Raw genomic sequence first — 27,695 nt, 5'->3', positions numbered from 1 at the left:
TAACAAATAACCCCCAAACTCAGTGGCTTAAAACAACAATGGTGCATTATCATTCACACATCTGTCAGTTGCATTTGAGGGGTCACCTGATCCAGGCTGGGGCTTGGCTGGTCAGCTTTGCTCCACCTGTGTCTCACCCTCTTGGATCAGCTGGCTAATCCAGGGTGTATTTGTCACATATCATGGCAAAGGTGCAGAAAAGTACAAAGCCCCTTCAGGGACAGAGCTAGCCCAGAATCACTTCCACTTCTTTTTTTGGCCAAAGCAAGTCACATGGCCACACCCAAAGTCAAAGGGTAGAGAAGTGCGCTCTATCCCTTTGGTGAGCAGAAGTGTCAAGTCACACAGCAAAGAGCATAGATGCAGGGAGGGGTGAAAAACAGAGCCCAAGCGTGCATTCCTCCACGCAGATGTGACCATCTTTGTTTATCTGTTTCTTTGCTCAGTGTCTGCTTCTCCACCGGAGTATAACCTCCTCCTGCGTGTGGCTCCTTACCTGTTCTGCTCCTGGCGGTGGTGGTATCTCCAGCCCCTAGAACAGGGCCTGGGACAGCAGTGGTGTTCAGTAAACACTTGTCAAAAGACGAGAAGCTGTCCCCAACCTCCCTACACTGTCGTGAAGACTAAACCAGGTCAGGCACGCAAGCAACACTCTGGGAGTTACAGAAGCCCTCCCAGAGTCACGATTCTGACCCCACCTCCACCTTAAATCTCTGCAGGGGACAGGGGTGACCGTCCCATCTCCAGGACGGGGTCCAGAGCCAGGGGTCCAGTTGTGGGTGGCGGCGTCACATCCACATCTTGGTCAGTCTGTGTCTCTCAGCCTGGCCCGGTGGTCCTGGAGAGGCCCCACGGTGCAGCTCAGACCCATTCCCTTGGATCGGGAAGTTCAGGTTCCACTGCACGCCGAGGACACAGATCTCTCTGGGGTAAGAAGGAAGTGCCCCGAAAAGCCCCAGGAGAGACAGCCCTCTGTGGCCGCTCGCTTGGCCCAGAGCCCCTGAGGCCACAGTGCCGCCTTGTGTGGTCTCCCTCGAGCCCGCCCTCCCGTCTGCTGGAAACAGCCAAGTCACGGACCCTCTGTGCCCCACCCTGTTTGCCCTTCCTGGGGGAGCTGCCCGCCCCTCACGTCCATCTGGCCCTCAGTGTCTCCGTCCCTCCAGGTGGACTGGGCTCCCACCAGCCCTGCACACAGGAAACATCTCCATTCTGCCCCCGCACTGCACACTTCAGCACAAAAACCTTCTCCAGGCCCAGCCCGAAAGAACCAAATGTTCCTCTATTATGCAAGCTCATTTCTCTCTTCCTGGCGGGCCCAAATTGCAATCTGCACCAGGGGAAGAGAAGGCGACGGAGGCCTGAATCGGGGAGCCGAACAGCTGTGGCAGGAAACCCTCCCCCCCAACCAAGGCTGCACTGTCCCCGGCCCCTCCCCTCCCCAGGACCCAGCCGGACACATCAGCAGAGGGGCAGTGTGTCAGTGCCTGTCACCAAGAACTAACCCAGCTGTCCCAGCTGGGGTTTGCCCAGGACAGATAACCCCTGGCTATGTTCAGAAAGAGAAGAGAAGCATCACTCTTAGCAGTACATCAGGGGTGGGGTCAAAGGCAGGAGCCAAGGCAAGAACTTTGCATAAAACAACACATGGGTGTCATTTACTCTGTGCCAGGCTTGGCTCTAAACACCTTCTCATTTAATCTTCATACTCTCTGAATAGATGCCCATATTATCCCCCTTTCACAGAGGAGGAAACTGAGGCTCAGAGTGGGTGACGCAGCTGAGAAAACACAATTAGGAAGCAGCAGAGCTGGGATCCGAACCAGACAGGCCCCAGGACAGAGCTTGTCCAATTAACTGCTGCTCTGTCAAATGTGTGGATCCGTTTTTATGTCCCAAAGGGTTTCCCTGCTAGGCTAAAAGCCACACCACTTGTGAGCCGGCAAAACTACTTCTGGGTATACAGTTGACCCCTGAACAACACAGGTTTGAACTGCATGGGTCCACTTTTATGCAGATTTTTAAAAAAAATAAATGTACCATGTACACTACGGGGTTGCACGGTCCAAGGCTGGTTGAACCCATGGACGCAGAACCTTGGATACAGACAGCTGACTACAAAGTTATACTCAGATTTCCAACTGGGGGGGGGTCCATACCCCTAACCTCCACATTGTTCAAGGATCAACTCTATACGCAAAAGGATTGAAAGCAGAGTCTCGAAGATATACTTGCACACCCGTGTTCATAGCAGCTTTATTCACAATAGCCAAAAGGTGGAAGCAACCCAGATTTCCATCAGTGGACGAATGGATAAGCAAAATGTGGTCTATCCATACAATGGAATATTATTGAACCTTGAAAAAGGGAAGGAAATCCTGCCACACTACAACATAGATAAACCTTGAGGGCATTATCCTAAGTGAAATAAGCCAGTCCCCAAAAGACAAATTCTGCATGATTCCACTCACATGAGGTCCCTGGAGGAGTCCAATTCATAGAGACAGAAGGTAGAAGAGTGGCTGCCAGGGCCTGAGGGAAGGGGATGGGGAGTCAGTGTTTCATGGGGACGGAGTTCCAGTTTTGCAAGATGCACAACTTCCTGCTCACCCTCCTGCACCTCCGCCATCACCGTGGATCACGTCCAGGCTAGCCTGCTGGTAGAGACACATGGAACACAGCAGAGCTCTCCCAGCAATCCACGCAGAGGCCACCCGAGATCAGCCAACAGCCAGCCACCTCCAGACATGTGCATGAGCCCAGCTGAGACAGAAGAAGCCCCAGCCAAGTCTAGCCCCAACTGCTGACCTGCAGACTCATGAGCCAAATAAATGCTTAGTGTTTGAGGTCATCAATATTTGGGGCGATTTGTTACACAGCATTATTCTGCCGATAGATGACTGATACAAACTCACATAAAAGGCCTCCAGCCCTTCAATCATTTATTCAGCTGCTCCAACACCTACGTTTGAAGCACCTACTCTGTATCCAGGACAGAACAGCTGGCAAGGCCCTCCTGGAGCCCACTGTCGAAAGGGGGGAGACAGACCAAGATCCAAGTACTTATGATGATGTGATTAAGTGAAGGTCTTAAGTATAGGGGCTGTGGGAGAAGCACATGGGAAGGGCACATATCTCAGGCTTGGGAGGTCAGGGGAGGCTTCCTGGAAGAGCAGTTGTTGAAATGAAGGCCTGAAGAAGTGGGAGACGGCCAGGTGACGTTTGTGTGTAGGTAGAATCGGGGAAGGGTGTCCCAGGCAGAAGAACAGGGGTAAAGGCCTTGGCCGGTTGCGGGGACAGAGCCTGGCTGCTTGGAAGAATGGCAAGGTCGTTGAGAAAGTTGTGCTGGAGCCATTTCTGAGCTCGGACTTTATCCTGAGGGCCCGGGGGCGGGTGGATTTCAACCGTATGCTGCATGATCAGATGTGCACTTGAGAAAGATCACTCGGGCAGCGGTGCGGAAGGGGTGTTAGCCCAGCATGCACTTAAGCCCAGCTGTGAAAGCTGCCTGGAGAGTCAGAGGTCCCTGTGCCAGAGTGCAGTGCGGACAGTGCCCGGCTCACCAGGAGTCGCCAGTGTCCCCGCTGTCTCGGCTGCCCTTTCCCGGGCTGGCTCCCTCTGGGGTAGCGATGCAGAAACTGAGGTTGTCCCCGGGCACCAATGAGGCGGCAGAGAGGAGGCCTTCAGCCACATGTCCGCCCTCTCGCCACCCAATCAGCAGGCCACGACCAGCTGCAGAAGTCGCCCAGCCCAATCGGGACCCAGGACACTCCCCACGGGCCACCTCCAGCGCGTGGGTGGAGAGTGAATTTGATGATTCTGGGCAGTGACAGGGCCAGAACCCTCCTGCCAACCCCATCCAAACGTGGCCACCTGGGCCTGCCCCCGGCGCCCCTGCCCCAGCTGGCCTCCCTCTGTATCCGCAAGACCCCGTCAAACACGACCATCCGCTGGCATCCATCACTCCAGAGAAAAGAAATAAAGACGTTGCCGTAGCGTTGTCCCAGGATTAATGTCCCTGCTGTGAAAACAAACGTCGCGTCTTCCCGCCAACATTTATTTTTGATAAATGCTGTGACTTTGCCTTGACATTTCGGAAGCAGCGGGAAACCATTACCCGGTGACAATGTTCTATTCCACTGACATTATCTCTTAATTATAATATGCAAGTAATGCTGAAAAAAATGGCCCATAAATAGCTCGTTTGGAGTTGCTGCATTCTGTCCTGTCGAGGAAATGCTGAACGATTTCATTCAGCGCTTGCAAATGAGGGGAGACAAATGAATCTCTGGGGGCTCCGTGTGTGTCCTGCCTCTTCAATGACAAGGCTGGCAGGGTGGCGGGACGTGGCAGGGAAGTGATGATGTCAGGGCATCAGCTGGGCTTGCACCCCAACCCCGTCCCATCCATCCCCATCCCCAAATCGGAGCGCACTTCACCCTGATCACAATTAATAAGGCTTCAACTCCAGTCCTGCAAAGCGGTTTGCTATGAGCATAGAGGAGAAAGGTAGTGCTTTTTTTTTTTTTTTTTCCCCCAGGAAATTAATTCCGTTCAGGGGCAAAGAGGTCGAGGGAAGAACGTCTGGAGGAAATCCCATTTTGCAACTCCTCTGGGTCCTCAAGAGCCGAAGAAACATCTGCCAAAGTTCAGAGGGAACAGGGCTCCGGGAGGGGGTGCTTGGGGACAGGGCAGGCAGAGGCTTTGGAACAACGCAGGAAAGAAACCTGGACACCCCTGTGGAACTGGTGGACAGCGGAAAGGGGTCAACCAGAAGTCAGACTCATAAGGCTAACATTATGGGAACCTGACACGTTGGAAGCAAAAAGAGTCAAGTGAATTCACGCTTTGGAAGTCTCAGCGCTCCAAACACAAACCAGTGAAAACTCAAACTCTCAACCAGCGGTTCTCAACCAGGGGTGGTTTTGCCCTCCCCCCGCAGGAGGGCATCTGGCACCATCTGGAAACGGCCTTGGTTGTTACAACCAAGGCTTGGGCACTACTGGCATCTAGTGGGTAGAGACCAGGGATGCTGATGCCCAGGATGGCCCCACCGCAAAGAACTGTCCAGTCCAAAGGTCAACAGTGATGGTTGTGAGAGGGGAGGCGTTGGTGAGTTTGTTGGAGACAAAGAGCCTCGATGGTGGTTGAGAAGAATCTAGAAAGAGCTGCCCACTTTGTGAAGAGAATGTACAAATACGTGGCTTAAACATCCAGGGGGAGCCTCTGAAGGGATGGAATACAACCTATAGTTTGTAGATGGCGGGGAAAGAGGAGCCTATGAAAGCCCATCCTGGGACTTCCCTGGCAGTCCGGTCGTTTAGACTCTGCGTTTCTACTGCAGGGAGCACGGGTTGGATCCCTGGTTGGGGAACTAAGATCCTGCGTGGTATGGCCAAAATAAGAAAAGAAGCAAGCAGCCTATCCTGGAGTATAAATACAAAAACCAACCCTGTCTCAGTTAAGTTTTCTCATCTGCCCTTTGAGACTGTTATTATGTTTTCTCTTTATTTTACAGACCAGGAAACGGAGGTTCCCCAGGTGGGCATGCCCAGTCACAACAGCAGTCAGGAAGACACAGGGGTCACGGGAAGAGGGTGGCCTGGGCTCAGATCCTGGTCACTTGCCCGCTGGTCACACTGGGTGAGCAACTTGACTTCTCAGGGCCTTTGTTTCCTCATCTGTAAAATGGGCTCATAAACCTGCCCCACGAGGTTGCCCCAGGAATGAGTTGAGATGGCCGTTATACATCAAGCAGGAACGAGAAGCCAGCTCCAGTGGTTTAAGAGATTTTAATCAAAGGAACCATGGACAGAGACGTGGGCAATGCTGGGCAGGGGTGGTGAGGCAGCCAGGGGCCGGCACCAGTGGGGAGCTGTTGCCAGGGGAACAGGGGAAGGGGCTGGGGAAGGAATATCATGCATGGAGGCGGGGGAGCGACCAAGCCAGGTTCTGGGAATCAGGACGTGGACGTTGTGAGGGAGGGGACACACAGTCATCATCGTCACCGTTGGCTCGGTCCCATGCCCCCCAATCTGGTTTGCTCCCCACCGTTCAATGCTGCTTCTCAAGAGAAAACCTGGAGCGTCGAGGGGTCGTTTTCAAGGTGGCAGCAGGATGGAAATGAGGCGCTGCCCTGCTTCTCAGAACGTGTCCCCGCAGCCTGGACAGCCCCCTGCCAGCTTCTAAAAGTCTGTTCCAAGAGTTCAGGTTCAGTGCAAGGTTGCGGGCTCAGATGCCACCAGGGTACGTCAGCATTTATCGAGCGCAGCTGGCCTGGGCAGTGACACGGAGAATGTCACTCTCAGCCACGACCCCAGGGGAGGGGGACGGGGACAGCTGCCAGGGAGGCATGAGGGCCCAGTGTGGCCAGATCCTTACTAGATTTTGCAAAAGTAGCTGAAATGCAGATTTTTCCATGAAGTCCCTTGCTTTTTAAGTATTGGCCCACTAATTCAGGTCCCACCCCCCTTAAACACTGCGTAAGCCAAAGACAACAAGCCTATAGGCCACGGGTTTGCACCCTCTGGTCTGGTCCACGGCCACTCCTCTCCCTTGGGAGATGACCTCACACTGGCCTGGAGTTACCCTAGAACTCACCTGCCCCGGGTCACGGCCAGAGACACAGCCATGGTGGCTCCCTGCCAATGGGCCCCAGTGAACATGCACCTGAAGCTCGCTGACCCTTTACCTGTCCCCAGAGCTCTGAGCCAAATCATCTCCACAAAGACGCCCCAAGCCAGCTGGCCACCTGGCTAAGTCAGGTCACCTCCCTGAGCCTCGGTGCCCTCATCTGTATAACGGGCCTCTGTGAGGCACTGTGATCATGGAATGAGGGTGTCCAGCAGGGCCCGGCACACAGCAGTTCTCAGTCACCAGGGCAAAAATCATCGAAACCAAAAGGAACAATAAAAGATGGCCTTGGCTGGATCCTCTGGGAGAAGAGAAGGGGCCCCAAGACTGTCTTGTCTGTGTTTTCCTCTTGTTCCCAAGAATATCATGAGAGGTTAGCATAGCACCTGAGGGTAGAAGACCTGGGTTTGAATCCCAGCTGCCCTACAACCCTGCTGTGCAGCTTTTGCCAGCTCACTCAACCTCTCTGAGCCTTGGTTTCCTCACCTGTAATCTGGGATGAATTTCTCCTTGTAGGAGGAATTTGTAGGGACTGAAAGGCATAAGATTAAGTAAGCACTAAGCACATGAAAAGGCACTTGGAATGTTAGCGTCCTCTTTTACCCACTTCCTGGTTTAGGTATCGAAGAGCTTGAACTAAAAGCTTCACACCTTTAGATTTTCTGAGATGTGCGGTGCCTTCCTCCCCAAGTTCGCGCAGATGTGTGTTGTACCAGCTCCGTGTCTCCTGCTCCCCAGGCAGTGTCAATACTGGCCTCTGCCCAAGGCCTGGTTGTTACTGACGTCACGGTGGGCAGCCTGGGGTAACCTGACCACAACCTGCCTGCTTCCTCCTCCAAGGGGAGGGGCTCCCCAATACCTGCTTCCCTGCATCTGTGGACCTTCCTTCAATCCACCTGGAGGAGACAGCCACCGGGTGGCTGGAAAGGAGACTCAGTGGGTCAGAGATTTTGGTCTCTTTTGCTCACTACTCTATCCCCCAGGGCCTGTTTCATTGAATCCTTGAACTACAGATGTAGCACTCACTTTCACACTTTAACATAATTTCACTGAAGTCTTAGCAATAATGGTGTCAACCGTGTACCTTTAAAAATGTTGAAAATGTGCCGGGAGGTGGGTTGTATCAGTCAGGATGGTCTAGGTTATGGTGCAGTAACAAACAATCCCCCATATCTCAGTAGTTTAAAAGAACAAAGGTTTATATCTTGCTCACATTAGAGAAGTCAACATAGGGCCATACTTTGTGGAGTCCTCATTCCAGGACCTGGGCTAGTGGGGCACCCAAAATCTCAGACATTGCCTGTCACAAGGGCAGAGAGAAAAGGAGTTCTGAAGGTTCTCAACCCCACAGTTAAATGCTGCAGCCCAAGAAGTGATACTCCACTCTCATCTCATTGGCCAGAATGAATCACATGATCCTACCCAACCATGCAGGGGCCAGGAAGTACCTTCCTCCCAGGTGCCCAGAAGGTGAAAGTAAAAAGATTTGGTGTACAGACTACCAATGGCTACCACATTGGTATTTTTATTATCCTCATTTTTATAGATGAGGATATTGAAGCTAAGAGAGGTTAAGTGACTTGCCCAAGATCACACAGCTAGTAAACAGCAGATCTGTGATTCAATACCCTCCTCTGTCTGACTCTAGAAACTAGTAACTTAGCCGTTACCATTTATAAACCCCAAAGTATGAGCTGTTCTACCCTGTTTGTACATAAGATAAACTCATTCTGGGAGTTCGCTGGTGGCCTAGTGGTTAGGATTCCGGGCTTTCAATGCCGTGGCCCGGGTTCAGTCCCTGGTCAGGGAACTGAGATCCCACAAGCTGTGCAACGCTGCCCAAAAAAAAGATTAAAATTCATTTCAGTGAATTGGGCTGATGCAAGACACCTACCTACACACCTCCAGAATGGGGTGTATCACCACAGTCACTTATACTTAAATTACACAACTAACAAGCAAAGGCAAATACTGCTCAAAAACAAATAGACGAAGTCCTGTTCAAGGCATGTTTGCTTCGGCCCACAGAGTATTTTATTTAATTGGAATATGTTGCCAATAATTAAAAATCAGGAGATTTCAGGTTTTTAAAAACCATCTTCTCTTGAAATTTAAAAAAAAAAAAAAAAAGTGGAAAGACCTGGCAGCAGTAGCCTGCATTCCCATAAGGCAGCCGTCAGCATGACTGAAGACAAAGCTAGGTTCTCAGATGACAGAAAGGCAGCCTGGACTGGAGTCTGGAAGGAGGGGTGTCAATTAGCCCAGAACCCAAGACACAAAATGCTGCTCTCTTTAACTACAGATGTAACAGCCTCACTTTCACACTTTAACATAATTTCATTGAAGTCTTAGCAATAATGGTGTCGGGCTACCCTGGTGGCGCAGTGGTTGAGAGTCCGCCTGCCGATGCAGGGGACACGGGTTCGTGCCCCGGTCCAGGAGGATCCCACATGCCACAGAGTGGCTGGGCCCGTGAGCCATGGCCGCTGAGCCTGCGCGTCCGGAGCCTGTGCTCGGCGACGGGAGAGGCCACAACAGTGAGAGGCCCGTGTACCGCAAAAAAAAAAAAAAAAAAAAAAAAATGGTGTCAACTGTGTACCTTTAAAAATGTTGAAAATGTGCCACTTTGGGGAGGGAAAGCATCAGCCGTCCCCACGCATACCCACCAGCTGTCTAGCTAAGCTCTGTGCAGGTAAAACCTTCCCCCACTAGCTACCCTACCGCTCAGAGACCAAACATATGGGCTTCTGGGCATATTGACACTGCTGCCTTGCTCTGTGGGCTGAACTCACCTCCACTGATCTACACACACCATTTAAAGAAGATAGTTCTTTGCAGTAGGATATCCACCGGATGATTCAAGTGTGAGAATGTCCATGCCGTGTGTGACAGTGACATCTCCTGATGATGTACAGTTTCACAGCTCGGCTCTACTAGACCGTGTAAATATTTAGATAAACTGAACCCTGAACGTTCGTGTTTGTTTCAAGAGTACTTTGTGACACATTTGAAAGTCTTTTCAGGACTTCCCTGGTGGTCCAGTGGTTAAGACTCTGTGCTTCCACTGCAGGGGACATGGGTTCAATGCCCAGTCAGGGAACTAAGATTCCTGCATATGTGGCTAAAAAAAATTCTTAAATCATAAATAAAATAAAATGTTTTCAAACTATTTTCATCTTGAAGTGCATAAAATGTCCTTCTGTGTGACCCCCATGAGGACCTGTGAAATCAACACAGCAGGAGTTAGAGTGCCTGTTGGAAAGAAGAGAGCAGGGGTGCCGAGGGGGCCAAAGTGACTTGCCTGCAGGACACAGCAGCATGTCCAGGCCTCTTTTGCAAACAGCTCTGGCTTCCCAACCCCACCACCTGCCTAATCTCTGGGGCTGATATCATGGGAGAAACCACATCCTTCCCCCAAACAGCTGCTGCTGCCACAGCCGGAGACCATAGGGCTGAGTATACCATGAACAGGACCAGAGATCTTAGTGTCTCCTCTGGGAGTTCCTGTCCCCTAAAATGGAAGAAATTCCAGCAGCCCAGGGAAGAGCAGATGGAAGAGCAGATGACACACACAGACAGAAGATCCCAGAGACCAGAAGAATGTTCCACAGCTCTGAAAGCCTGCCACAGGCTGGGCCGCCACATGAATGCTTTCCACACCGCCGTGTTCCAACACATCTGCTGAGATGTTTTCCCAGGGGAGTGGAAGTCCCATTTTGTACTGGAAGTTGAGGAGGTGAATGAGATCCAGTTTGCAGAAATGTGCATCGTGGCTAATGTTGCTCACACATCTGTCGCTTAAAGTCAAAAACAAACACCCCCGTCTCGAAGGCCCCCCTTCCCGCTTAGCCGAGGACCTCTGGATGTTGCCAAGTTTGCAGCAGCTCAGGCTTCATGGCAAATGTGTCCATAAAATCTGGAAACATTCATGACTCCAGACTCCAAGACGCAGCCATTTGGCTTTCCCGCCCTGGGAAGACACGCCAGACCTGGAATCCTCAGGAGCTGGCACCTGAGACAAGTCAGAGAAATGGCTCCTACCGAAGCAGTGGACTGTAGCCGCCCCTCTGGCAAAAGTCCTGGGTGGCTTCCTCCAGTCTCCCTTGCCCTCCCTTTGGAGTTTTGTTGTGGGTATGAGAGAGCCAAGCGCTATTTTTAGAAATGTTTATTCTTAATCCTCTCCTTCCCCTCCCATTCTCGACCTCTCTGGAATGAGCCTGGATGTTCCCTGCTGGAGGCTTTTCCGGAGGAGTCAGTCGCTGGTAACATGCTGGATGGAGCTGTTCGGAGTAAATGAGTTTTTCAATCTCAGATTGAATCAGGACCCGTCTGTACAGTTTGCTTTGAAATGACGTTCCTCGAAGCTGGTTTCCCCAGCGTGATTCCAGAGGGGATACAAGAGAGTAGGAGTCTCTGGTGGCCAGCAACAGTCACGAGTCCTGGTTAACTGGACCACGAGGAGATGAAGACTGCAGCCGCTGAGCACACGTGCCTTGGACCTGAGCTTCAAATCTGGACCCTGACATTTTCCAACCATAAGACCTTGGACGGGGACTTCCCTGGGGCTCCAATGGCTACAACTCCCAATGCAGGGGGCCCTGCATTGGGCCAGGGATCAAACCAGGGTTTGATCCCTGGTCAGGGAACTAGATCCCACATGCCGCAACTAAAGATCCACAGGCCGCAACTAAGACCCAATGCAAATAAATAAAAAACAAACAAACAAATATTTTTAAAAACAAACAAACAAAAACTTGGGCGTTTACGTTGCCTCTCTGCACCTGTTTCCTCATCTGTAAAAGGAGGACAGTGACGATAATAGCGTTTACCTGGGTTGTGAGGAAAATGAGATGCACTCAGATCAAGGATTTTAAAAAGTGCATGGCACATAGGAAGCACTCAATAAATGTTACCAGCGACCTGTTTTAGGAGAGGATGCCGGTCCACCAGGGCCAGATGACTGGGCCGAGATGTACCAGCATCAGAGAATTTTTTTTTTTTTTTTTTTTTTCCGTACGCGGGCCTCTCACTGTTATGGCCTCTCCCGTTGCGGAGCACAGGCTCCGGACGCGCAGGCTCAGCGGCCATGGCTCACGGGCCCAGCCGCTCCACAGCACGTGGGATCCTCCCGGACCGGGGCACGAACCCGTGTCCCCTGCATCGGCAGGCGGACTCTCAACCACTGCGCCACCAGGGAAGCCCCCATATCTGAGATTTTGATGGGGATCAAGCCCAGCCCTGGGGGACCAGCCCCGCGGCCTGGGCCCTGCATTCTCCAGGAGCCATTCTCCAGACTGAAAGAATCGTAGTCATTTCCCATCAGCTAATCCTGCCCTCTGTGGACATTGCTCATTAATAACTTTATAGACCCTATTTTTCACACGGGAATGCTACACATATTTTTATGTGTAGAGACTCTTAACATGTTCCATGGAAACATACAAGGAGCACAGGTCATGCAGCCCTGGTCTGTCAATTTTTCTTTTTCTTTCTTTCTTTTTTTTTTTTTACTTTTAATATACCCAGATTCTCAAAATATAGACGTGGCTCAGACGTGGCTCAGGCCCCCGGGCTGGCCAGACAGGCCCAAGGTGAGCCCAGGTCTTTGTACGCTAGACCAAGAGCTGCCTTTCGGAGGGCGAGCCCACAGCGCCCCCTGGTGACCAAAGCCTACACTTCCAGCATCTGGCGGCGCCCTGGGCGGGTTCTGAGGCCTGAATACAGGAGGGGGGTGAAGGGGGGAAAGGAGGGAGCGGTGCGGAGCGGGGCAGCTGCACGTGGGCGGGCCCTGCACTCTCTCCTCCGGCAGCCACACCCCCAACGCCACCACTCCCCAACGAGTCCTTCTTTAATTCCACAGAGACTTTGCACACACACCTTCCAGCCAGGCTCTTGGGGATGCAGCCGGGAGCCTCACAGACCCAGCACCGGCCCTCAGGGGCTTACAGTCTGGGGACGGGACGGGGTGGGGGGGCGGCGCGCAGAGCGTAACCAAATGCTTACACACAAATAAAGATCAAAGCCCAAAGGGCAGGGGCCTTGAGAGTGAAAAGCAAAGGGATGCAGCCTCCCCTAAAGGGACCACTTACGCAGCAAGAAGGACGGAGAAGCCAGGAAGGTGCCTCAGTTTCCCCACTTGTAAAACTGGCCTGATTCTCTTGCCCGCCATCTCACGGGGGCTCCGAGGGTCGCGTGGCAAGAGCAGGGGGCAAGAGAGACTTTGTAAACTGTAGAGTACCTCCTGCCGAGTGCCTCTGCATCCCGCCTGCCCCCCACCGCAATTCCCCACACAGCCAATCAGCGATCACGTTGCTGCCCAGCTTAAACCCTCCAGTGGCTCCCATTGTACTAAAATCCAAACTACAGACCCCTGCTGCGTTTAGCCCCTGCCTAGCTCTCCAATCTCGTCAGCCTCGCAGTTTACCACACTCCAGCCACGCCCCACTCATTTCTGGTCTGCGTGTCGCTACCCCAGGGTCTTTGCACGTGCAGTTCTCAGTTCCTAAACGGGCTCTTTTCCTGATCCCTTCAAAATCCTTCGGGAATCAGCATAAATGGCCCTCCTCAGAGGACACTTCTCTCATCTAAGTAGCACCTCCCTCCCCCAAACGCCTCCTCTCCTCACGCACCTGTTTTCTTTCTTTGCTTGCACCCATCACTCTCTGGAGTTATCTCATAAGTTATGAGATAACTTAATAAGTTATTCATTTACTTGTTCACTGTCTCCCCCACCCGAAGATAAACCCACGAGGGCAGGGACCTCTCCTGCTTTTTCCACCACTGTACTTCTGAGGCAGATAACACTGGTGCTCTAACAAATCCAAATAGACACCTTTTGACTGTTTCTGCGTCCCCCTGGTTTCCGGACACTTTGGCATTCAAAACCCAGTACCTGCTGGTCTTCCTCGGAAAACTGCCCTCTCTGGCTGCTGGAGCCGTTTGCCCTCCTGGGACAGCTCTTGGCCAGGAATCTATGTGTCAGCATCGCCAACCCAAGACAACTCCCAATATATACTCGAGAGTCTGACACATAGTGGGCACCCAGAAAACATTTGTTGAATGGATGGATGGATGGATGGATGGATGGATGGATGGATGGATGCGTCTACACAGCCCTCTGAGTTTGACTCTCTCTCAGTGCCCAGCCAGTGCTCAGCACCCAGTAGGCATCTAATACATGCTCGCTGGAGGCTCAGCATCTGAGATCTTTCACGATAGTCCTGGACCCCGTAGAGAATGCTCACACAGCCATTTCTATTCCACCCTCACAAGGCTTCTTGGGGATTCACAGAGCAGCGATCTTCACTCCCATGGGTGGGAAACCCGAGGCTCAGAGAGGTTACAGATTGCTGCAAGGCTGCCCAGCCGCTGGCACAACTGGATTAGCATGCAGGTAGCCTGCCTCCAAGGCCAGAGCCCTTTCCTTTACATGCTAAGGAAGCGCGAATATGCCATGACCCTGCTTTTATTTTAGGAGTGTCACTCTTGCCCACGGGACCCTTGGAGAGCGTCAAGGTCCCTTTGAAAATCTGAAGAATATTAAGAAAACGCTTCCCAGAAAAAAAAATGCTCAGACATAGGCATAAAATGAAATTTCTGGAGGTTGCAATTTCCTGAAGCCAGACTGTGACCCCAGGTAACACCCCCACCAATGTAAGGAACGTAAGAGGTGATCTCAGCGCCTCTGGGAACGCGGACCTCTGCACAACCTGTGTGCGCAGCTCGCCCCCAGTGGCCGAGCCCGGAATTGCCGGGAATTGCCCAGAAGCCCAGAATCGCAGCCAGAAACCGGGAAGGATTTTCCCAGCAGCCCGCGAGAAAGGAACTTGATCCTCCAGGTGCGGGAAAGCCGCACAAGGATTTAAACAAGGGATGAACCTGCTGATAGTTTACATTTCTGGAAGACCTCTCAGGCCGCTGCTTGGAGAACTGACCGCACAGGACCCTTATGGGAGCCAAGTGGGCCAGGCTGGCAGAGACCCCAGGGGCGTCAATCAGGACAGTTCTGGAACAGTTGGCTTGAATGCAGCGTCCCCAGTGCTGAACCCATCACGCGGGGCCGCCAACTCTTTTGAACTCCACACTGACCCTGCCAGGCAGGTATTAGATTATTCCCCCCCACCTTTTTTTTTTTTCAGACGAGAAAAGCCACCCTAGTAACTTTAGTCACAGTGCATAGCGAGCACTCGATAAATACTGGTGGAAAAAGTGACCATGTGACTTAGCGAAGGAATAGAGAGTAACCATCTCGGTTAAGCAATTTTCCAGTTTCCCGTGCGATTGCAGGTACCAGGGATTACATTACAGGCCCGTGGGGTTTAGGGGCTCCAGCAACTGGAGTTAGGACTTGTAGTATTCTAGAACATTCTAGTATCATCTAGGGTACAGACGCAGCAACCCAGGAATTCCAAGAGGGGGGAGAGCTGAGTGAGCAGAAGTGACCAGGGAGGCTTCCTGGAGGAGGGGGCGTGGTTGGAATTGAGTCTTTGATGACGGCCAGGACTGAGCCAGACAGAGGAGGGGAACCTTCCACACACTTATTCCACAGGCAGAGTGGAAAGATGAGGGAGTGCAGGACACGATAGGCACAGTGAAGTGTTCTCAAATAGGGCAGGTCTGGTAGCACCTGGAGGAACATCTTTAAGCTTTAACAGTTAAGTATTTTTTAAAATATTTTTTTCTTTTTTAATTGAGGTAAAGGATGTACAATATTATGTAAGGTGCAGGTGTACGACATAGTGGTTCACAATTTTTAAAGGTTATAGTCCATTTATAGTTGTTGTAAAATATTGGCTGTATTCCCTGTGCTGTATAGTATATTCTTATAGCTAATTTTTTAATACACAGTAGTTTGTACCTCTTAGTCCCCTACCCCTATCGTGCCCCTCCCCCTCCCCTCTCTCCACTGATAACCGCTACTTTGTTCTCTACATCTGTGAGTCTGTTTCTTTTTTGTTACATTCACTAGTGGTTTTTTTTTTTTTTTTTAATATTTATTTACTTATTTGGCTGCACCGGGTCTTAGTTGCAGCATGCGGGCTCTTAGTTGTGGCATGTGGGATGTAGTTCCCTGACCAGGGATTGAACCCAGACCCCCTGCATTGGGAGTGGGGAGCCTTAACCATTGGACCACCAGGGAAGTCCCACTAGTTTGTTTCATTGTTTAGATTCCGCATAGTTAAGTATTTATTTTCATGGATACCAGAAAAATATAACTTGCCGCTTGGACCCACAAGTTCAGATAAAACTGCTTTTTCAAAAGAAACAAACTTTTTACAGAAAATTTTTCTTTTAAAAGAAAATTTAAGTAAAAAGGTGGATCAAATTGAATAAAAAATATTGTTAGCAGAGTCACATAGTGGGTGGGGTTGCGGTGTAAAGTGAGAGGGTAGGAATCAAGCCTCAGGCTCAAAGACACCCCTGAGAATTCCTGAGGCCACGAGGAGACCTGATGCCATGTCCCTTAAGGTGGCCTCACAGCCCGTCCTTCCCATGTGGGACCAGAGGGCAGTTTCCCTCTGAGACCTGGATGAAGTCATTGTACCAAAAAACCCCCCACAAAAATCAGCTTGAACCTTGCCAAGATGTTCACAAGCAAGATGCTCACACAATGAGACATGTGGAGGGTAAATTCACCTCCCATGTTCCCTTGGGACACACACACACACACACACACACACACACACACACACACACACCAGAATGCTTTATGGAGATTGCCTCTTTTTTCTCTTTATGAGCAGGCAGGGCTGAATGCAAAAGTTGCAAGTGTCTGTGATGCGGCTTGGACACAGGAAAGTCAACAATCCTCTCAGTGGTCATCAGACTCAAGCTGGGGAACACTTTCCACCTTCGGGTCTCCCCGGGATCAGGGCCAGGCGGCAGGCGCCCTTCCCCAGGCCCCCGACCCCGCAGCAGGCAGGCGCAGCTCTCCCCAGCCCTCCAGCCCCGACCTGAGGGACACTCCCAAACACTGGTTTCGAGAACTGATCTAAAGATTGAGTAATCTTTTTGCAGTTCTTTTGCAAGTCTGTGGTTTCCACTTTGCTGCCTTCTACAAATGTGAAGAAAGGTCAGATGGACGTGTCAGCTGATAAATCAGTAAAAATACTTTTTGATGACAGATTGTCACCTGATTTTTGCCCATTACTCAGCAGTATAAGAATTGAGTGACTCTATCGGGATATTCCTTCCACTGCCAGCTATTTACTTATGTAAACAAGGCTTCTCTGCACTTATACAAAATAAGAATAGAATCGATGACAAAATTGGTCGCATCCTGGCAGTAACAGTCATTCATAGATACATAAATTCGTTGGGGGTGAAGAGGAAATCGACATCTCATTAGGAGATGTATTTCCATGCAAATAAAAAACACAGTGTGATACCACTACACATGACGACAGTTTTTTAAAAACTGGAAGTACCAAGGTATCAGCCTGTATGCAGAGCAGGTGAAACGATCATACCTTGCTGGTGGGAATGCAGAATGGTGCAGCTACTGTGAATATTGTTAAACACAGACCTATATCACGTGTTACCATATGACCTGGCACTCTCACCCCTAGGTATTTTACTTAAGAGAAATGAAAATTGGGAATTCCCTAGAGGTCCAGTGGTTAGGACTCGGGGCTTTTGCTGCCGTCAGCCCGCGTTCGATCCCTGGTCAGGGAACTAAGATCGAGGAAGCAAAACAAAAAAAAAAAAAAAGAAAAGGAAAAGAAAAGAAAATATATGTTCACACAAAAACCTGTACATTCATGTTTGTAGCAGCTTTATATTCATAATCGTCAAAAACTGGAAACATTTGAAATGTCCTTCAACTCATGAATGCTTGGAAACCTGTGGTACGTGCCTACGATGGAATTCTGCTCAACAATCAAAAGGGGGGTCGGGGTAGTGGTCCACGTGGATGCTATGCTTTCTAAACAAGAACTGAATTCACACAGAATTTATATAAAATGTTAAATATACACAAGTTTAAATTTTAGGGATTTCCTTGGTGGTGCAGTGGTTAAGAATCCGCCTGCCAATGCAGGAGACACTGGTTCGATCACTGGTCCAGGAAGATCCCACATGCCACAGAGCAACTAAGCCCGTGCGCCACAACTACTGAGCCTGCGCTCTAGAGCCCACGAGCCACAACTACTGAGCCCATGCGCCACAACTACTGAAGCCCACGCACGTAGAGCCTGTGCTCCGCAACAAGAGAAGCCGCTGCAAAGAGAAGTCCACGCACCGCAACGAAGAGTAGCCCTCGCTCACCACATCTAGGCCCGCGCACAGCAACGAAGGCCCAACGCAGCCCAAAATAAATAAATAAATAAATAAATAAATAAATTTTAAAACAAGGGAAAGGCAAGTCTGCAGTCCAGTCCCTGAGAGACACTCATGGCACTAACCAGAAAGGAGCTACTGGCTAAGAAAAGAAGAGCCCAGAACTTCCCAGGGAGCCCTCCCGTCCCCCCTCAAACAGGCTGTCACAGACTCAATCAGTCACTTTTTAAAAAGGTTTATTATTTCAACTGAGAATTATTTTTAAAAGATGATAAAATTCATTTCTCTTCCAGTAGAAAAGAGACAGAGGTTTGCCCCAGAGATCAGAAGCCCCGGGCAGACGGGTCACCCGACCAGACACCCAGGCTGATGGACCCAGGGCCTCTCCACCTCCTCCCCGGCACCGAAGAGCTGAGGACCCTGGTGGGGGGCGGCTCGGGGCACAGGCTCCCGCCACCCCGGCCAGGGAGTGGCCGGCTCAGCATACATGAGGATGTCAGTTCAGGCTGCAGGGAAGGGGCGCAGACACCCAAATCCGGCGCCTGTGTAGACTTCAGGGAGATCACGATCCTGCAGGGAGTTAAGGCTGCGGTCGGAGGCATCTCCGTTTTGAGGCCCAGATGGGTGTCCAGTGGCCACAGCTCTGGGTCCGGGCTGGGCGCTGAGCCACGGCCCACGGCCCACCTGGCTGGGGCACAAGCAGTCTGCACTCCTGGGCTAGGTTTCGGGACACTGGCCAGCCCCTCGGAGTAAAGGCCGTGTCCTGCCTGGGCGAGCCACCAGGTGGGGGCTGCAGTGTTTCAAGACTGATTGAGAAGACCGCTGGGGAGAGGTGACCTGAGTCCTTAAGAGCCCAGGCTTGCTCACCCAAGGGAGGGGACCCCGTGCCCACAACACCTGTGGTCGGGCCTGTGGATCACTTGGAGAGAAGGTTCCGGAACAGTCCTTGTTGACGAGCCTCTCCCCAAGTCCCCTCAGCAGCGGCTCCATCCCTGAGTGTCTGCACACACCTGTGCACACACGTGGACACGTGCTGGGGGTGTGTGCGGTGTGCAACAGGCATGTGGTAGCAGGGGGTGGCTCAGACTTTGGGATTAGTGGGCTGTCCGCTGAGAGAGTCCTGAAGAAGCGGGGTGTAGGGGCTGGAGAGCTGGTCTGGCTGAGTAGCCAGGCTGGGCTGGCTGGCGGCATCCTTGGGACCCTGTGGAGAGAAGGGGAGGGGCTGCATCACTAAGCCCCGCCCACCAAGCCCCACCCGGACCCCGGACCCGCCCCTATACATCCTCCAGCAGCATGGAAACCCCCTTTGGAGCCCCCATCTGCAGCGCCCCCCACTATCAAGCTCGAGATGAGAGAAGACTGGAGTGACCTACAGACTCCTGGGACTCCACTACAAAGGGTCTCCTCGTCTCACGAAACACCATCTTGCCCTGCTCTCACCCATCTTAGAGATGGGGAAACTGAGACCCTAAGAGACTTGCCTAATACAGTGAGAAGGTCAGAGCAAGGAGTCCAGGGCTTATATAAGTAATACCGTTAACACAGGAAAGCTGGAAACCACCTAAATGTCCACGGATATCCGAATGCATTGAAAAGACAGAGTCACGAGATGGTAGTCAACCTACACAGTTGTCACACAGAAAACTGAAGAGGGGAAATCCAGCTGCGCAGTGATTCATAGAGTTGGACACCACGGAGGTAAGCTTTTTAAAGATTATCTATCGTTCACGGATACATAGATACAGATTTAGAGGGGAAGAAACGTGCAAACACCAAATTCCTAGCGATGGATGTCTCTGGGGAGAGGGGGAGGGGCAGTGGGACTTGGTGAGAGGGCCAAGGACACACAGGGAGAAGGTGACACGGGACAAAGTGTTAGCAGGATCGCTGAGTCTGGGTGAGAGGGCGCTCAGAGCGCGCAGTTCATCTAGGTTTACATGTGTAAGTTTCTCAGTTGAAGGGAAATTTTAAAGGCAGCCATGATGATAAGAATTGGGGGCAACTTTTCATCCCCCCAAGCCCTCTGTCTTCCTTCCCCTCGAAGAATGGAGAGGCTTCCTTGCCCAGCAGCTGTGGTCGGGAAACCCCAGACGTCCCTACCCTCTTGGGCCTTGCTCACAACCCCCAGGGGCCTGCTTCACCGCGGGGTGGGGTAAATCAAACCCCACTCTGGGTGGGGAGGGCTGGAGGACTCCTGACTCCTTTCCTCGGGGACAGAGCTCAGGCTTCCCCGGACCGAGCCACATTCCAGCCAGGGGCAAGGCGGGGTGGCTGTGCGCCCCTGCCGACACACCCCCCGACACAGAGGCAGCATGGGACAGCGGGGGTCGGGGGGGATTCTTAGCGGATGTGGGCCCAGAGAGCCACGACTGGAGAAAGCCTCGCTCAAAAGTGCAAAGGGGAGGGCTTCCCTGGTGGCGCAGTGGTGGAGAGTCCGCCTGCCGATGCAGGGGACACGGGTTCGTGCCCCGGTCCGGGAAGATCCCACATGCCGCGGAGCGGCTGAGCCCGTGAGCCGTGGCCGCTGAGCCTGCGCGTCCGGAGCCTGTGCTCCGCAACGGGAGAGGCCACAGCAGTGAGAGGCCCGCGTACCGCAAAAAAAAAAAAAAAAAAGTGTAAAGGGGAAACTGCCTTCCCAAGAAAGACACATGTACAAACCCTCAAGGAATACACTTCCGTTTAACTGAGGAATGAGGACTTGGAATTAATGAGAGAAAGATTCATGAGACAGCAAGAGAGATCCTGGAACGTGTCCCTGAAGGGCTGCCCAGTACCATTGTCCAGGCTGTTCACTGCACAAGGGCACCCAGCCAAGTGGGTATAAATGGGTTGTACTCTGTTTGCCAAGCGCTCAGCCCTAAAGCAGGCCATGTCTGCACAGAGGGGCTGTTTTTTCTTATTCACATAAAAACACCCTTCTGGGCTGGTGGCGGCCCCATGTCCTCCCTTTCCTGGAGCAAAGCAGCCCCTCAAGGCCACCCCCATGCCCAGACGCGGGGCGAGGTATAGGACCTCCCCCAGGGACTCGGCACAGGCTGGAGGCCGAGCTGCAGGGATTCCAGGTCTCCAGGACCACTGCCGCTTCCCAGGTGCCTGGTCCCCTAAAGTAGACCCGACAGGACACTCCAGGACACTGCCTTCCCCAAGTACACGTGACCGGGGGTAGGGGTCTCATCCGGGCCGAAGGCTGACCTGCCTTCCAGAAGACAAGGCAGTAGCATCTCTTTAATCAAAACCTTCCCTACTAACTTGACATTTGGATTCTGTTGGTAAAATCACGAAGAGACTCCAGCTTTGGTTTTGTTTTGTTTTTATTTTGGGGGGGCGGGGTGCAGGACACCCTGGCTGTGTCCAGGGAGGTGCAGCCATGGGGCTGAGACCTCACAAACACCAGCTCTATCTGTGCTAAAAGCGAATAACCCCCATCTCTGTGCCCGAAGACCCCACCGCTGCACCGCAAGAACGCCACGCAAGTTTCTGCAGAAGGGAATCGTGGCTGCAAGGGGGCAGGGGTGCCAATGAGGCCAAATTGTACACAAGAAAGGCATCCCAAGAGGAATTCTGGGAGAGAGGAAGGCAACGGGGGCCTCGTCTCCAGCTAGGACACCCTGCCCCCCAAGCTCAGGAAGACACCCCCTTAACACCCAGCCCTGACGTGGTCGGGCTCTCTTATGCCCAGATCGGCAGGGGGAGCCCCCCAGAGCCTGGCTGGGGACACAGCAGTCCCTCCCTCCCACTCCTTGCAGGGCTGGCAGTACCTGCCAGCAAACACACCCACGCCCAGCGCCCATGTTCTATTTTATCTCCTCCTCCAGCCCTGGCAATCAAAGCAAACTGGAAGCAGCCAACTGGTCCCAAAGAGTAGGGCTGTCACCTCATCCCCAGCCTGTGGCTCTCAAGAAAGCTATTTAAACCCGAGCAGGCCCAGCCCCAGAAGCTGGAGAGGGTGGCACATTTTTCGGAAACCAAAATAACAGGTATAATCAGAGGTATAACCATAGAGCGACTCACCCCTGCCCAAACCTCAACTGTAGGGCCCAGAGCTCTGCCTGTCACATCCCCTGGGGGGACTCGGCTCTCCTAAGACCTCAGACCTAAAGGAACACAGCCCAGGAGGTGAACCCCCAAAGGCACTAGCCTCCGTCTTCCGCAGGTAGGCTGCCAGATGAAGGAGGGCTGCCAGTTAAATGTGAATTTCAGGTAAACAACAAACAGTTTTGCAGTATAAGCCTGTCCTGATCATTTCATGGGACACACTTAGGCTAAAAATCATTCACTGTTTACCTGAAATTCACACGTAACTGAGCATCCGTTTGTTGCTGTTGTTTCTTGGGGTTGTTTGCTTGTTTTTGCTCAGTCTGGCAACCATACCCTCAGACCGAGTCCTAGATCTACAGTTGGTGCCCAGGTGATGCCTAAATTCTTTTTTCTTGGCCAGTCATCCGGATTTATTTAAACGTATCTACATCAGAATCCTGTTAGGGGGCCATTAAAATACAGATTCCTGGGCCCCATCCATGATGCTATTCCAGGAGGTCTAGAAGGATGTCCGTGCATCTGCATTTTTTCACAGACTTTCCCAGAAGAGTCTATATGGCACCAGAGGTTTGAGAAGCAGCTGAGACCTAAACCTCGATCCTGCCTTTCTAAGACAACCCTGCAAATAAGACGCCAGCCCACTAGTCACGCTCCATCGCCTACCACGCCTGGGATCCCTCGGAACGTAAGAAGACAGCAAAATATACAAAGACGTATTTTCAATCTGTAGACACTCCAGGTGAAGCTCAGGCTGAAGAGATGTGTACGATCCAAAGCGTTTCAAGCCGCCAGAGTTCTACTCGCTGTGGGAGGGGATGGGGGGGCGAGAGGTGTTACCTGGTACCCACCTACAGTCTTGCTTCTTGCAGTACAGTCCCCTTGGGAGCTGATGTCATCAGGGATTCAGAATAGGCCTGAATGGCCTCCTTATCCTTTGAGCCCTTTTTACTACTATTCCAAAATAAATAGCACTTCTCCTAGAAGATAACCAAGCTAATTTATAGTTGACGTTGCAGCCGAACACACACGGTTTTTACACGGTTCTCCGATTTTCAAAAAGCAGAGGGTGGGGTACAGGATTGTAGAGTCCGACCACCATTAATGACGGGAGTTGGCTGAGATTTGGGGAGTGATGGTGTCTTTCACCAAAGACAGAAATACGAGCATCTTCAGGAAACGCACTCGGTCAGACGGGCAAGCTGAGCTGAAAAAGGGTTTGTCAGCCTGAAAATTTAGGCCGAATCCAGGAGGGGAGATGGGCCGTGCTGGGCAAGGTGGATTGGCCAAGACTCAGAGAGTTGAGCAAGTGGCATTTTAAGAGTCTCACGCTCTACTGACTGAGCTAGTAGGTGGCATTTTAAATCGACCAGAAACAGCGACATTTCTGTCTAAAGACAAATTTTTTTCTTTCAAGAATGACTTGACAAGAAAAATGTCTTTGAAGAGAAATTAAAATACGTTGAGTTTAACGACATGCCATTCTTTTTTTTTTTTCCCCTATCAGGACAGATACATAAAAACACGTAAGGCCTAACCCCTGCTAAACCAAAAAATACATAATGGGATAAATTTCAAGGACTGGGCCTCCAGCAAAACCTGCGGGGAGGGTGCCTCAACCATGGTCAGTAGACAATGATATTCTTATCGGATTTGGGGGACGCGGATGGGGGATGTGAAGCAGGGAAGCTTTCACATTGTGCATCCTCCCCCCTCCCCCTCCCCCTTCGGATGGACCATTAGGAGAGACAGAGGGCAGAGGCTGTCTGGTCCAGCCCCTCACTGGCTGCTCCCCTGGGCCTCCCTCCTGGAAACCCACGGTGATGCTGGCCCCAGGGAGGCATCCACGGGTTGGGGGCTAGGGCTTCCGGCCCCTGTGTCCTCCCAGCATAATTCGTTCCAAAAACCCTAGGGAGTTCCCTTCTGCTCTGGCTGGGGCAGTGACAGAGGACCGGGCCCCCAGCATTCACTGGGGGCTCAAAACACCAGAGGCCCTGGTACCCTCACACCAGTGCAAACCTTTTCCCCCAAAGGATTGGGAATTTGGAAGAGAAATCAGGTTAAGGGTCTGAAAGCCCAGGTTACGAGCCTGGAAAGGTTTATCCTCGCCCCAGCAAACAAGCAAGCAAGCGTGCGAGCTGCCTCCGAGGAAGAGGAAAAAGAGAAAAAGCTGTTTGCCAGAGCTAAAGCAAGAAAGCAGGCGTTGCAGGTGGCCCGAGGGTCAACAGGGGAGCTGGGCAGCCCCCGGCCGAGGCTGAGGCCTGTGGCTCCAGGACAACTCGGGGGGCAGGGGGCACCCGGGGCGGGGAGGTTCTGGTTCATGGATTCAAAATGGCCTTTCAAGACTCCCTGCCACTGAGCAGTGTCCCCTGTCCACCAGGTAGCTGCCCACCCATCCCCGCTGCCCCGGGGGCCTTGCATCCACAGGCCTTGTCACCATGTGACGGCAGTAACTTGCTTAAAGCCCCCTGGCCTCCAGACCTCACATCCTACTCATGTCTGTATCCCCAAAACTGTGCACAGTGACCCCCCCCCAATAATCTATGAAGGTGTCAGTGAATGCCATGAATGAATGAATGATGCCAAATCAAGAAGGTATTATTTGTTGGAACTTCCCTGGTGGTCCAGTGGTTAAGACTATGCACTTCCACTGCAGGGGGCATGGGTTCGATTCCTATTTGGGGAACTAAGATCCTGCCTGCCGCACAACGCGGCCAAAAAAAGGGGGGGTATTTGTTGTCGCCCCCTCTTTTTCCTGCCTCTGAATGGTAGAGGTCCCAGGGCTGGCTCTTCAGGGCTCTTCTCCATCTGTGCTCCCTTCCCCAAATACCTGCTCCTATCCTGGTCCAAGCCACCATCCTCGCTCACCTGGGCCTCTTCACTGGTCCCCCTGCTTCCGCTCTCCCATCTGAAGACCAAGTGGCCACACGTTAACTGACCCAGTCACTCCTCTCCTTTACAGCTTCCAACAGCTTCCCATCACCCCCAGAATCAGTTCCGAGCTGCTCACCCTGCATTACAGGACCAGGCATGACCTACGTCAGCCTCTCAGACACCACCTCCTCCCCCGCTGCCCCCATGCCCACTCCCCTCCAGCCACCCTGGCCCTGCGGGAGCCTCCAACACACCTCACCCACCCCTGCCTCAGGGCCTTTGCACTGGCCATTCCTCCACCCGGAGCACTCTTGCCCTGACTCTGTGCTGAGCATTCACTTCTAAGCTTAAGTTCAACCTCTTCCGAGAAACCTTTTCTGACATTATCTCTATAGTTGTCGCCAGCCTCCTTGGATGCTGCGGTGTCCAGCTTGGTAGCCACATATGGCCATTGAGGCTTTGAAAAGGGGCAAGTCCCAGTCAAGACCTGATGTAAATGTAAAATACACACCGAATTCCAAAGACTTAACCCGAAAAAAAATGTAAAAAATTTATATTTTTTATATGGATTCCAGGTTGACACGGTCATATTGATATTTTGGATATATTCGGATAAAATAAAAGATATGATTAAGATTAATTCCCTTTTACTTAAGGTGGCTATTAGAAAATTTAAATTTAAAATCACACACATGGCTCATGTTGTATTTGTATCAGACAGCACTGCCCTAAGCCCATCACATTTTCTATGATCCTTATCATCGGTGAAATCATCTCTTCTGTTTATTTACTTGGTTTCCACCTGTCTTTCCAACTAGAATGCTAGTCCCCGCACCCCCCTTCCCCCCGGAGTAGGAACTGCCTTGTTCACTCTCGTATGCCCTGTACCTGCCAGAGCCTGAAAGCCAGCAGCTGCTGACTTGAAGAACAAACCACTCAAGTACCAGGTCTCATGATCCAAAACCACCTGCAGCCCCTCCAAGGGAGGGCCCCCAGGCCTCCCAGAACAGGCAGAGGAGTGATAACAGAATATGCAACAGAAGCAAGGATGCAGCAACAGCTCCCCAGCCAGGCAGAGACCTAGGACTGCCGCCCGAGGTGGGCTGCAGGCTGAAGGTGTCCGTGGGCACAGCAGGAAGGGACGGCTGGGGAATCTGATCTGAGCCCCTCCTTCCCCGAAGCAGGCAAGCAAGGGGCCACTTGGCCCCGGCCACGCTCTGGCCACCACCTACTTGGCTCCGGATTTGGTAGACGATGGGGATGAGCAGCAGGACGCAGCCCAGGGCAAGGAGCACGTACTGGGCGTAATGCAGCACCTTGGGCATCAACACCAGCTGGGTGTAGAACGTCTGAAGGGTCTCACCCTCCATTGCCCCGCTCTGGGGAAGGAGAAGGACAAACAAATGGACTGGTGCCACATACTGTGGGCTGAGGGTGCAGATGCCACCCCACACCACACCCCTCTGTCCCCCAACCCCTTTCCCATCTCAAGCCCACTGGCCAAAGCATGCGATGGATGGAGCCAGCCATGCCTCTATTTCCTCTGGGGTCACACAACAGGACTACATTTCCCAGACACCCTTGCAGCTAGGCAGGCCCATATGACCTGTTCTGGCCAATGGGATGGGGGCACAGTGAGGCTACAACTTCCACGCCTGGCTCCCATGTGATTGTCTCCATCTCTTTCCCAATTTACTGAATGGAGACGGATTCTGAAGGTCTCCAAGAGGGCAGGACCAGAAGATGGAAGGAGCCTGGATGTCCCTGAATGTCTGCGTGGAGCAGAGCTCCGCCCGCCCCCCATCAGACTGTGATGTGAGTGGGAAGTGAAATTCACATTTGGAGCCTGTCTGTTCCAGCTGTTAGCTCACCCTGATTTAAAACGAGCTAAGCCAGAAGGAACCCTGAAAAGCTGGGAGAGAAGAAATTTCAATAACAAGTTGACACCCTGAAAACCAGCTTCCCTTCATCTCAGGAGAAGGGGCCACGTGCATTAACAAAATTATTTTACACCCTGACCAGGGACTTTACAGTTTCATGCAGCTCCTGTGTTCCTCATCTCATGTGATCCTTTCAACCCAGTGGGAAAATTGACATAAAGTGCTTGGAGAGGGCGAAGTTTCTAACAGATTGTTCTGCATTACCCCGTCCAGCTACCCCAGCCCAGCCTCCCCACCACACACAGCCTCCTGCCCCAAATGCCCACATCAACTCCTCACTGAGGCATCAGACACCACGCCCTCGGGTGCCCAGTACCCAGGGAGAGGGAAGCAGCCTTACCTCTCCAAACCACATCAGTGGCAGGATCACCGGCTCGATCTTCCCAGTTTGTCTGGAAATAAGCAAGACCAAGCAAGTGAGAAGTTTTGTCGGGGTGTCTTAGATCAGACAGCTCTGGACCTGTGATCGGAAGCCCTAGGGTCAGGAGGGATTTGATGTTGCAGCAACTTGATCGGCATGGGCTTGAGGAATGGGCATCTCCTGACGGGGCGCAACCTGACAATCCAACAATACCTTTTTAAATGAAAAATTCTTATGTGGAGGGGCTGCCAGGGACCTAGCTGATATCCATTTGTTCTTTTTTAGAAACAGAATCCCAATTTTATTCAGGATGGCAATACGCCCAGCTAACACACAACACGGTTTATGCTGATCACCTGCTTTCCTTTGGGGAGTCTGGAATCTGGGTCCATGCCAAGCAGAAGGCGCCTACGTGACCAGCCCCCAGTAAACACCCTGGGTGCTGAGTTTCTACTGGGCATCTCTGGTAGGAGACACTTCACACATGTTGTCACAAGTTGTCACTGGGGGAATGAAGCGTGTCCTGGTGTGACCCTCCTGGGAGAGGGCTCTAGAAGCCTGTGCCTGGTTTCCCCACA

General features: G+C 52.0%; 1 protein-coding gene across 2 annotated transcripts in view; it reads right to left on the bottom strand.

Moving 5' to 3' along the window:
* Nucleotides 1-18,142: 18,142 nt before the first annotated feature.
* The window catches only part of SCARB1 (scavenger receptor class B member 1), a gene marked incomplete at its 5' end in the record, with an annotated part of 79,389 nt that continues 69,836 nt past the window's right edge, over nucleotides 18,143-27,695 (bottom strand). The window contains 3 exons of one of the 2 annotated variants that reach the window (XM_079717395.1): nucleotides 18,143-19,108; nucleotides 26,049-26,195; nucleotides 27,097-27,148. In XM_079717395.1, coding sequence (XP_079573521.1) covers nucleotides 18,989-19,108; nucleotides 26,049-26,195; nucleotides 27,097-27,148 — 319 coding nt within the window. In that variant the 3' untranslated portion in view covers nucleotides 18,143-18,988. The remainder of the gene's footprint in view (nucleotides 19,109-26,048; nucleotides 26,196-27,096; nucleotides 27,149-27,695) is intronic. The other variant, XM_079717396.1, reaches the window with a different exon arrangement.

This window comes from Hyperoodon ampullatus (assembly GCF_949752795.1).
Source record: "Hyperoodon ampullatus genome assembly, chromosome: 13".
Classification (NCBI taxonomy): Eukaryota; Metazoa; Chordata; class Mammalia; order Artiodactyla; family Ziphiidae; genus Hyperoodon; species Hyperoodon ampullatus.
This window is presented reverse-complemented; position numbering and strand designations above follow the sequence as displayed.